Source organism: Lolium perenne, chromosome 7 (assembly GCF_019359855.2).
Source record: "Lolium perenne isolate Kyuss_39 chromosome 7, Kyuss_2.0, whole genome shotgun sequence".
Lineage (NCBI taxonomy): Eukaryota > Viridiplantae > Streptophyta > Magnoliopsida > Poales > Poaceae > Lolium > Lolium perenne.
The window spans coordinates 328533007-328543743 of NC_067250.2; the positions used below are offsets into that span (position 1 = coordinate 328533007).

The 10737-nt window shown below is 46.5% G+C and overlaps 1 protein-coding gene across 1 annotated transcript; it reads left to right on the forward strand.

Moving 5' to 3' along the window:
- The first annotated feature begins 3367 nt into the window (after window positions 1–3367).
- LOC127312713 (uncharacterized) lies at window positions 3368–5196 on the forward strand. Its single transcript, XM_051343253.1, has 6 exons — window positions 3368–3586; window positions 3680–3887; window positions 3981–4175; window positions 4256–4429; window positions 4523–4891; window positions 4969–5196. The coding sequence occupies exons 1-6, from the start codon at window positions 3408–3410 to the stop codon at window positions 5194–5196; spliced, it is 1353 nt and encodes a 450-aa protein (XP_051199213.1). The 5' UTR covers window positions 3368–3407.
- The last annotated feature ends 5541 nt before the right edge of the window (window positions 5197–10737 follow it).

A 10737-nucleotide genomic window follows, 5' to 3' on the forward strand; every position in this document is an offset into this window, starting at 1 on the left:
TCTCCTATTCAACTCAGCTGTCTGTTTTTCCAATTCCCTGGCAGCTCGTGCGAGCCTATATTGATATGCTTGCAATTCTTCTGGTGTGGCTGTGGTAGCCATTGGTTCTGTGCCGTTCATAGCTCTCGCGGCTCTGTCCCACGCTGCTTGTGAAAGTTGAACTCTATCTCGCGGCTCTGGCCCGACGTATTTGTTGCCCAGGCCTTGTCGCAGATTGGAGGGATCGACGTATGGATTTCCTTTGTCAAAAGCCTCAGATGTCTCCTCTTGATCTTCAATGGCGTAAATCTGATGATACTTTGTACTCAGATCTACGTTGGGTTTGGTGACATCATCGTTGAGATTGATGAAGACCTTGCCCACTGTGATAGATTTGTCGATGAAGTCGTAACTGTCGACATCGCTTGAGCCATCGCTTATATATGAGTCCGCAGATGACTCAAACGACATGTCGTTGAAGATCTTGGCGAGTTTCTCTCTTGTTCTGGTGCTGACGTAACGTGTCGCCGAGGTTTCTTCTTCTCCTGACTCGATTGACGATGCATAGCTTGAAAAATCGGAATCGACCACCGACGATCCCGACGAAATCGGAATCTCGACACGATACGATCCTTCCTTCTCGACGCGAAAGTGAAACCTTCCGAACGTCATCTCCATGGGCTCCGCCAGATACGCATATGCATCCAAACGGGAGGGTGGGTGAGGAACAAAATCGACAAGACCAGCAGCGATCTGTTTACCTCGATCCATTGTGTTGCTTGCGGTTGACGATGTCGAAGATCTTGAGCGTGCCATCGAGATCAGATCCTTACGCCTCTAGTTCCCACAGATGGCGCCAATTGACAAGGTATCAACTTGTCAATGCCTATGGACTGTAGGCTAGGGTTTAGTTGGAAGTAGAGGGTAAGTAGATCTCGAAGGTTTCATCCGAAAAGTACTCGACGATTATGAAAACTAGGGTTTGTAGACAATGATTCGATGATCTCCTCGTCCCTCGACTCCCCCTTTATATAGGAGGTGGAGCCGAGGGATTCGTGTAGTACAAATTACAGAGTCCGGGACGGTTTCTAACTCATCCCGCCAGATTACAAAATAACACTTCCTATTACAACTCTATCTTTCCTTAAATACATCTTGGGCTCTCGAATCCTCTTATTCTTCGGGTAGTGGGCCTTCAGTAAACCCCGGGTACTATCTTCGGCAAGCCCATTTGGGATGCCTATGTCAGTTGAGTTATTTCTTCCGCCAGATTTGTGCTAGGGAGTTAGACACTAAAGTGATTGAGAAGCTGGATGAACAGGCACCCATGTTGCTTTGCGATCTAGAGAAGATCTTTCCTCCAGCGTTCTTTAATCCGATGCAACATATGATCCTGCACCTCGCGAAGGAATGCTTAAAGGGGGGGGGGGCGAATTGGGGCCGTTGGCAGTTTGGTCCCGAGAGAGAAACACAAAAGCTTCGTCAGATGACTGGCAATAAATGCAAGATCGAAGCATCCATAGCCGAGGCAGTCCTGAACGTGGAGGTGGCAAACTTCACCACTAAGCACTATGATCCCAACATTCCCACAAAGCACAACCCGGTCCTCCGTTACAATGCCGCCAACAATGAAGATGTACCCAAGCTTAGCATCTTCATAGGGCTTGGTGGCAAGTCAAGTGGCTCGAAGCCGTACACAACGAATTTACATGAGCGGGAGTTGATCCACTCATATGTCTTGAACACCATGGTGGAAGTGAAGCCGTACATCAAGTAAGTGCTAACCATTTAGTTATTCGCAAACATTCACTCGTATATTCGTGGCTAACTCTTCCTCCGTTCATTGTTATAGACAATTCAAGGCTAAATATTGGAGGTATACCCACAGGGATCCTACCTCGGAAGAATCCAAGGATATTTTCGATAAGAGCGGCGGTCACGGTTTCAGTAGCTGGTTCTGTGGTTTGGTACTATCCTATCCAAAATTTCTTGCACACTGTCGACATTTCTCGGTCATTTCTTGTTCTAAACTTGTCGTCCTAATCTTATAGGCAAGAACTGACAAAGACATGAATCCCTTGCTACGAAAAATTGCTAGGGGCTTCAACCATTCCGTCGACTCGTTCAATTCTTATGACGTGAACGGGTATCGCTTCCAGACCCATCAATACACAACAAGCCGTCCAAACAAGAAGACAATAAATAGCGGGGTGGTATGTCAAGGTGATGATGGACTCCATTACTATGGAAGAGTCGAGGATATATACGAGCTGAATTACGGGTTTGACAAAGGGCTAAATCCCGTCGTATTCAAATGCCACTGGCTCGACCCACGTCGTGTGAGACGGGATCCTGAAATTGGATTGGTCGAAGTTGAAAGAAGCTCTGTTTATAATGGAGAGGACGTGTACATTTTGGCCACCCAAGCCTTCCAAGTATTCTATCTCCCGTACGCGTGCCGAAACCCGACAAAGCGTCTACATGGATGGGATGTTGTGATGACGGTTCCTTCACGCATTAGGCCACCCCCGCCAAACAAGGACAATTACCGCCGCGTAGACCCCTCAACAAGGAGTGTTGATTTTTATCAAGAAGAAGGGCTCCCCGGTCATTTCACTATCGACTTGTCGGCCGTTGATAACATGGTCGTAGACGATGAGCAAGAAGAAGATGCGGTTATGGAGGAAGACAATGAAGAATATGAAGCTGAGGATGTGTGTGCCGTAGAAGACCTAAGTTTGCTCGAGGCGTTCAAAGCAGACCTTGACCTAGCTCCTAATGGACCACCTCCAGGTTTCATCGATGATTATTGGTTCGCCGAGCCTGATGATGATGAAACATGTGGTCCGATTACGGATGTCGACATAGGCTACTGATCTATGTAGTTGTAATTGTGAGGCTATCCTATGTACTGAACTATGTGCTATTTGTAATAAACTATGATCTATGTACTGAACTATGTGCTATTTGTAATAAACTATGATGTATCTACTAATACTCATCTACTTATATAGTTGCATTATTGTTGATTTCACTAATATTCATCTGTTTACATTGCATACTAATAAACCACTCTTTTCATTGTGTTTGCAGGTTATTGAAACATGCCACCAAGAAAAAGAAAGGGGGGTTTCAAAAAGAAGATCAAGGCCGTGGCTGAGCTTGTGGGTCTTTCGAGTGGTTCGTCGCAGACACGTCCTCCTAGCGCTCCTCCTAGCCCTCCACCACGGAGGAAGAATGCCCAGCCACGGCGACTTTGCACCCCCTCTCCTAGTCCTCCCCCAGCCGAGGATGATGATGAGGAGCACTGGGGTGGGGAGGACGAGGAGGACAGTGAAGAGCACGGTGGGCAGGACGAGGAGGACGGTGGGGAGGATGGTGGGGAGGACGGTGGGGAGGACCTCGAGGAGGATGAGGGGCTGGGGGGTATGCCGCAGGAGCTAGACCCGACCCTAGTTTGGTCTCCGCCGGCGGAGGAGGTGTACGTTGCAGCCGAGGAGAGGCTGGAACCACGGGACAAGAAGCCGTATAAGCGCGGGATTACGAAACTCCCCAAGCTAAAAACTTGGGCCTTCCGCGATGTTGTTCTCGTGCCCGCTGGAAAGAGGTACATGCTGATTTTGGCATTCCATTATTGAAATTTTTATCATTATACAATATTTTATCACATGCATACTGATTTTGGCATTTCGTTGTGCAGCATGTTCAACTATGGCGACCTGAGGAGGAAGCCGACACGTGAGTACTCGAACATCCTTGGAGGCATAATTAGGAAGCATTTCCCTGGGATTGTCAATCTCCCTACTGGTGGCCGCGACGTGGCTTGGACTTGGAAGCACTACAGCTACGCGGAAGATCCTAGCGGCAAGTACGGAAACATGCAAGAGCGGGTTGTCCGCCACTTCTGGGTACGTGACTTTTGGCTTCTTAGCATTCAAACACTTCTTGGCTACCAATAGTTTCTCTAATTCATCTTGTTTTACCTATGTGCATGGTTGCAGAAATACTTCAAGAGGGCTGAGGGCGAGGAAATTGCGTGCGACGTTATCGTACACGAGTTGTGCAGGGTGAGGGTGACTGGCATGCACTACGAGGCACGTGTCCAGTGCGTCCGCGACTGGCACGCCGAGCGCAAAATTTGGATGAGTAAGGCTGATTGTCGGGATACGCTCATGGCACCATGGCAGTACCTGCAGGTATTAGCATTTCTGTGTTATTTATTTCCGCATTTTCATGTAGTTTATGTTCTAATAATGGGTCTATCTTGTGTATGTAGAACCCTCCTCAGTACGTCGGGGAAGACAGGGCGTGCTTTCTTGCGATGGTCATATGGTGGACATCCCGCGAGTACGCCCGGAAGCACGAGGAGGGCAAGCAGAAGCGTTCAGAGATGGGAGGTGGATCACATGTCCTGGGCAGCAAGAACTTGGCCCTTACCTTGCAGGATGAGGTGAGCAAGTGGTTTCTTCATTCTTTCGTTTTATGTTATTGTTAGCCCCGCAAGTGTCTCTCTCTTCACTTAATTGCATGTACTCTTTTGCAGGAAGTGAAGACAGGCGTGGCACCAAACTTGTTTGGCTTTTTCCAAAAGTCGAAGACCAGGAAGGAGCCGCATCCTGAAACGGGGTCCTTGTGGGTCAATGACCTAGCGGAGGGCCAGTGTGGCGCGTACCGCTCGAAGTTCAAGGACAAGCACGGCGAAGACGCCGATCCAACCACCGAAGACTTTGACGTTGAGGTTGCGGTGCTTGCGGGACAAGGCAAGAAGGGTGGCCGCCTATGGATTGCTGACGGGTTAGTCGACCCAAAGACCATTCCATCTCTACGCCAGATCCATCGTGGGCGTACGAGCGAGCAGCCTCGGGTAGAGACCCGCCCACGGGCTTCGGACCTAGCTATCGAGAAGTTACGGGTAAGTTCTTCGTCGATCCTCTACGCTTCATTACATGTTCATTGCAATGTTACTGACATCGCGGCAACACAACGTAGGCGGAGATGGAAGAAAGGGAACGGAGGAACCAAGAGGAGAAGATGCAGATGCAGCATCAGCTTAGGGAGAGCATGCAGATGCAGCAGCAGATGTTGCAGCAGATGCAACAACAGCAGCAGATGTTCCAGCAGATGTTCATGAACCAGGCCGTGCTGACTTCCCCACCGGGGAGTAGTGCTCCTAGCACGTCGTGTCCTCCTATGTTCCCCAACTGGGTAAGTGGTTAACTTAATATCTCCGTCTCAATCTTGTTTGTTGTCTAACCGAACTTTAGATATTGCAGATTGTAATAACCCAGAACATAGGAACAACGAAAGGTAGATTTAGAAATGGGATGTGCATTTCATCGCAAAACGGGGGAAATTTTCGCGCCTTATTGCAACTAAACCTAAGAGGGATCGAGGTTCTCTCTCATTTTGCACTTAGGGTTAGGCAATGTGAGTTAGGGAAATTTCAACATGATCTCTTTTGTATCTTGTTGATTTGGGGAATTGATTTCATTTGACAAATAAGATGCATTTGGAATATCAAACATTAAGTATAAATGAATATGGAAATTGAATTCACAATTCAAAAACAAGTTATGAATTTAAATAACTTTGAATTTCAAAGTGAATAATAAATACAACATTTATTCCAGAATATAAACATTACACAAATCAAAAGCTCATAAGTAAAATTTGAGCTTTATTGATATCACAACACAGATTACATTGTCTTTACAATATTCTTGATACAAGAATTGATGAATAATAAACAGAAATGAAAATGAAGATTACAATATTGCTCCTAAACTAAAACCTAGACTAAATGACTTGAAGTATATCTTCATGGTCATATTCATCTTCAAAACCTGCAACATAAATCACAAGTGCTAAACCAGAATGTAAGTGTTAGCAATTTCAGTTTGGACAGTTAACACAAACACACAGAATTCAGTTTGGACAGAACCAGCCGTCCTGTACACTTGTGCTTGTCCAAAACTCTGGACAGCACAAGATAAGGGCAACAACAGACCAAACCTGAGCACCACCAGGGGCTCAAGTTTCAGCATATGAGAGCACACAGCTCATGTGTGCTGGGCAGGCCACAGCAAGGCAATGCACAAGCTTAGTCACCAAAGCAAGCCAGGCTTGTGTGTCATTACAAGAACAGAAGTAGGGTTCATATAAAAGGGGCACAAACCCTAGAAACAGTAACCAGTCGACCAGATAAGGATTCACAAGGTAAGGGTGAAGCAAGAACAAGCACAGTTCATCCAGTTCTTGCTCAAGAACAGAACCAACACACACAACCACTCAACCACCAGAAATCATGGTGACCTGAGAAGATCATCCAAGACCTGGAGGTGAAGGGCTGTGACACAAACCACAAGTCTGCATCAACACAAAATCTCAATCTAGGAGCTGGAACAAGGTATACCAAATACCTGGACAGATCCAATGGATCTGATCCATCATATGCATGAAATAAGCATGGGATGAGCAGATGCTCATATGGGTAGATCATCACTTGGTTTTCACCAAGGAATACTGCCAGTCAAAAGCCACTAAAATAAAAAGCATCTAGGTACAGATCTTATACACAGAAACTAGCACATATGCACAGATGCACACACTAGCCAGATTAGATGCATAGATAGCACCAGTAGATGGCAGGGATTAGCAGCTAAGACTACACAGTAAATCCTAAGCATGCAACCATCAGAAACCCTAGATTTCTTCACAGGCAAGCATATTGGCATTCATATTTATTATGATCCCCAAATATGCAAGCAAAGATGAGTAGCCAACAAGATCCAACCAACCATGTGAGCATCCAGTCAGTAGCAAGGCTACTGAGGTCATATCACATTTAGCACCAATTAAGAGAAAGCCAAATATATCACATCATTATCCAAGAATGGATTCAGATTCAATTGCTTGCCAGATAATCATGAACAGCCAAATCATTTGCAAGCAAGTCATTTAAATCATTACTGCATAAGCAGTTCATCATAATTTAATTAATACAAGCATGAATTTATCACAGATCCATGCTCAGCACTGACAGTAGCACACTATTAAGCAACACAATTTAATCACTGCACCATAGCCACTGGAGCAAGTCCAGTAGCTTGAGTAAGCAACAGCATAGTGATGCTTGAGCATCAGCATCACAAGGAAATTGAATCACTTAGCCACAATATTAACCAGTAAGCTATCACTGACAATCAATTGATCAAATGGATCAATTATAGCAAGCCAAGCTACACAGGGAAATTAGTCAACAAGCAAGGAATGATCCAATGGATCATTGGCTTGCATAGGAAGCACTGAAGCATATCACAGGCATCACTGGCCTTCACAAGTGTCACAGATGCATAGCAGTACACCTAGACAAGCAAGCATGATATCCTAGTAAGCATAGCAAGCTCATAAGCATGAACAACATAGCAGTAAGCAAGCAACACATGACATGCACAGCCAGCAACACACACTGGCCAGTACCAGAAATTGGTAAATTGGCCAGAGCTTGCAGTTAACAGAAGCACAGGCAAATTGCACAGCAATAGCATGGCTCTGTGTGATCACAGGATCACCAGAGAGCAACAGAACATGAGGAGGAAGAAGAACAGTGGCAAGGGAGGCGCACAGAAGAGAAGGAAGAGATGCCACACTTACTTGCACCTGGAAGCAGAAGCTAGGGCATGGCGAGGCAGTGCTCGCGCGGCCCTAACAGCTGCAAGTCCAGGGTAGGCGCCGACGTTACGCCGGCGAACCCAGACACGAACCAGCACCACCGTAGCAGAAGCACCTGGGGCGACGGCACGAGTACTGCGAGCTGCACCCGCGCCAGGTCAACCCAGGAGCACACCCATCGTCGGCGAGGACGAGAGCTCGCCGGAGTTCGTCGAGGCGATTCTCCACGAGATCCAGGACGGAGGCGATTCGCCAGGAGAGGACGAGAAGGGGAAAACTGCGCGGACAGATCGATAGATCTGCACGCGGCGGTTCTAGATCGGTAGGTGGCTACGGCGGAGGAGCACGGCGATGGCCGGAGCGAGGCGGCGGCCATGGCGGCAACGCCATCGCCAGGGCGTCGCGAGAGAGGCTATGGTTAGAGACGAAAAGCGAGAGAGGGCCGAGTGAGTGAGAGCGGTGGGCCGTTCGGCTCCGATTTCGTCCGATTCCGAGAATATTTCGTTACTAGGATTTCTGAAACCAAAAACAGCAGAAAACAGGAACTGGCACTTCGGCATCTTGTTAATAGGTTAGTTCCAGAAAATGCATGAATATGACATAAAGTGTGCATAAAACATGTAGATAACATCAATAATGTGGCATGGAACATAAGAAATTATCGATACGTCGGAGACGTATCAGCTATATACTTATCATTCCTGCATCGCAAATAAAATGTTACTTTCCAACTATGAATATGACTATGTGGCTGGCAATGGAACCATGGTATGTGTTGATATGGTGGAGGTTCCATTGCAATGGGTTATATCACCCTAGGATTAAATTACCAATGCCGTCCAGTGATTCTAGCGCCGTACAAATCGCGTTGACCATGAGATCTATAATGGCTCTGGGGAAGCCAGCCGTATCTTTTCCCTTCTGCATGCCAACGGATTGGTAGAGCCGCGGGGTGTTGGAGGCACTGCCGTAGGTTGGGATGGCCTTTTAAATCCCCATCCATTAGTGATGATGGCTCTACGATCTATGAAGGATTGTCCGGAGTACACCATGAGTAAAGCCGTATTATCGGGGGAAGTCTACTGGAGGTGTACGGTTGGACAAAAGGGTGGGTTTGCAGTCACGGAGAAGGCGGTGTGGGCTTGGATCTTTATACCTGGCCTCACACCAAAGGAAGTGTGAACGGGGGCAAGTCCCTGCGGATGGCAAAAAGGGTGAGATCTCTTGTGGGAAAAGTAACGCACCTCTGCAGAGTGTATCAAATTGTGGCTGTCACTCCTTGTTCCGGGAAGGGAACTGCGAACGCGGCAGGAAAGGAACTCCACGAAGTTCTAGTCAACCTGTGAAGACTGACGGGCATAGTTTTCATAATAAAAGCAACCTTTTGAAGAAATGTTTTCAAAACATGCATTGACCTGAGATTTCCTGATCAATGGTCGTAGCTAGTGCATCAAACACCTTTTTATTCTTTTAGAACTTGCTGAGTACCTCTGTACTCACTTTCTTTCGACACCCTTGCTAGACTGTGATCCGGAAGTGGAGGCTATCAACGATGGAGCACTAGAAGGAAGCTACGAGCTGGTCTACGAGGAACCTGATCTTACCGGCGGAGTGGAAGGCGTAGACTATGGGATAGTCTACGGACCCGATGACACGGAGGTGGAGGAGTAGTGATATACCTAGCATCATAGAGCCGAGCAGCGTAGAACTTACCTAAATAAGCTGTTGAGCTCTTTCATCTATAGTATGAGTTGTAATCGTACCTTAGTAGTATCTTAGGGTGTTCTCATAGGACCTGTGAGAATACCAACTTGTTAAGACAATGTTTGTAATAAAGTATGGAGTGTTATGACCTGCAATGTTTCTGTTGTACCACTCTGAGGGATATGGCAATTTGTGAAGAAGTCCCTTCACAAAGATCATATCAACGACTTGTATACTACAACATGCAGTGGTATGCTAGGTCACCGCAGCTGGTATCAGAGCAAATGTTGCGACCTTAGGTTCGAAAAACCTAGTATAGGGAAGAAGCCTGTAGGAGTCTAGTAGAAATAGTAAAGGATTCTCTAGAAGTATGGTGATTATTCACTTGAGAATAGCAAAACCATATATTTTAGTGCGATAATTCTTTATTATAGCTATTATGATGCATTATCACTACTAATATTCTGCTTTTGTATACAGCCATAATGGCGTACACGTTTCCTAAGAGGACTATGAGGAAGGTTGAGGGTTGGCTCGGTGATTATGATGGACCAATAACAGCTCTCCTGTGTGGGATGCTGAAGGAACTTCATTGTGATCCACGGATACCTGTTCTAAAGTATACCTATTATGACGGAGAAATCCTAACCAAGTGTAGAGTCTCGGTCCAATTACCGGCGCAACTGCTGATGAGTCGTATAATGCCATACGGAGAAGCCAAAACTATCACCACAGCCTACCACATGGGCCTATTCAAGGCAATCCTTGAGATAAGGCAGCACAAGTCAGTAGAACTGCTATGTTCAGAGTTTTCTCATATACCTCATGCCGAGGAAGATGAGGATCCCACTCTTAATCATTTGGTGTTAGCACACAGAAGTCCTGAAGCTGCAGCACATCACATGGAAAGCTGTAAGTCTTTATTGACCACGATGTACCTTTTACACATGAAGATGAGAGGTGAGATTGACCACATGCTAGCTGAGTTCACGGACCCTGATAAAGTCCAAGCTCGGATGCATGATTTGAGGGCACAACCCCAATACACAACACCCTTCTTTAGCCTCAACAGCCCTGTACATTTGAGTGACCAGTTGCCCAAGAGAGATCCACTTACGCCCAACTTTATCCCACACTATCCACACGTGTCAGCATCGTATGATACTGGATATGGGGGAGATCATTCATGGAATTTAAACTGCTCGGAGTCACCGATCGAGAACTCAACGGGTTGGCGTTTCGGGGAACCTTTCGGAGATGAGGAGGAGCCGATTCCATGTGATACAGAAGATGAAAATGGTGGGGTTAACCAATACGTTGACCAACACTACGGGCAGGAAGAGAAAGGTACTGATTCCATTTCTTTAGATTTGGAGATGGGAT

Bases quoted from the DNA above. Each gene is read 5' to 3' on its own strand.
- LOC127312713 (XM_051343253.1), top strand. From the start codon at position 3,408: ATGCCGCAGGAGCTAGACCCGACCCTAGTTTGGTCTCCGCCGGCGGAG. The intron at 3,587-3,679 runs GTACATGCTGAT...TTCGTTGTGCAG, and splicing joins CTCGTGCCCGCTGGAAAGAG to CATGTTCAACTATGGCGACC. The intron at 4,176-4,255 runs GTATTAGCATTT...TTGTGTATGTAG, and splicing joins CACCATGGCAGTACCTGCAG to AACCCTCCTCAGTACGTCGG.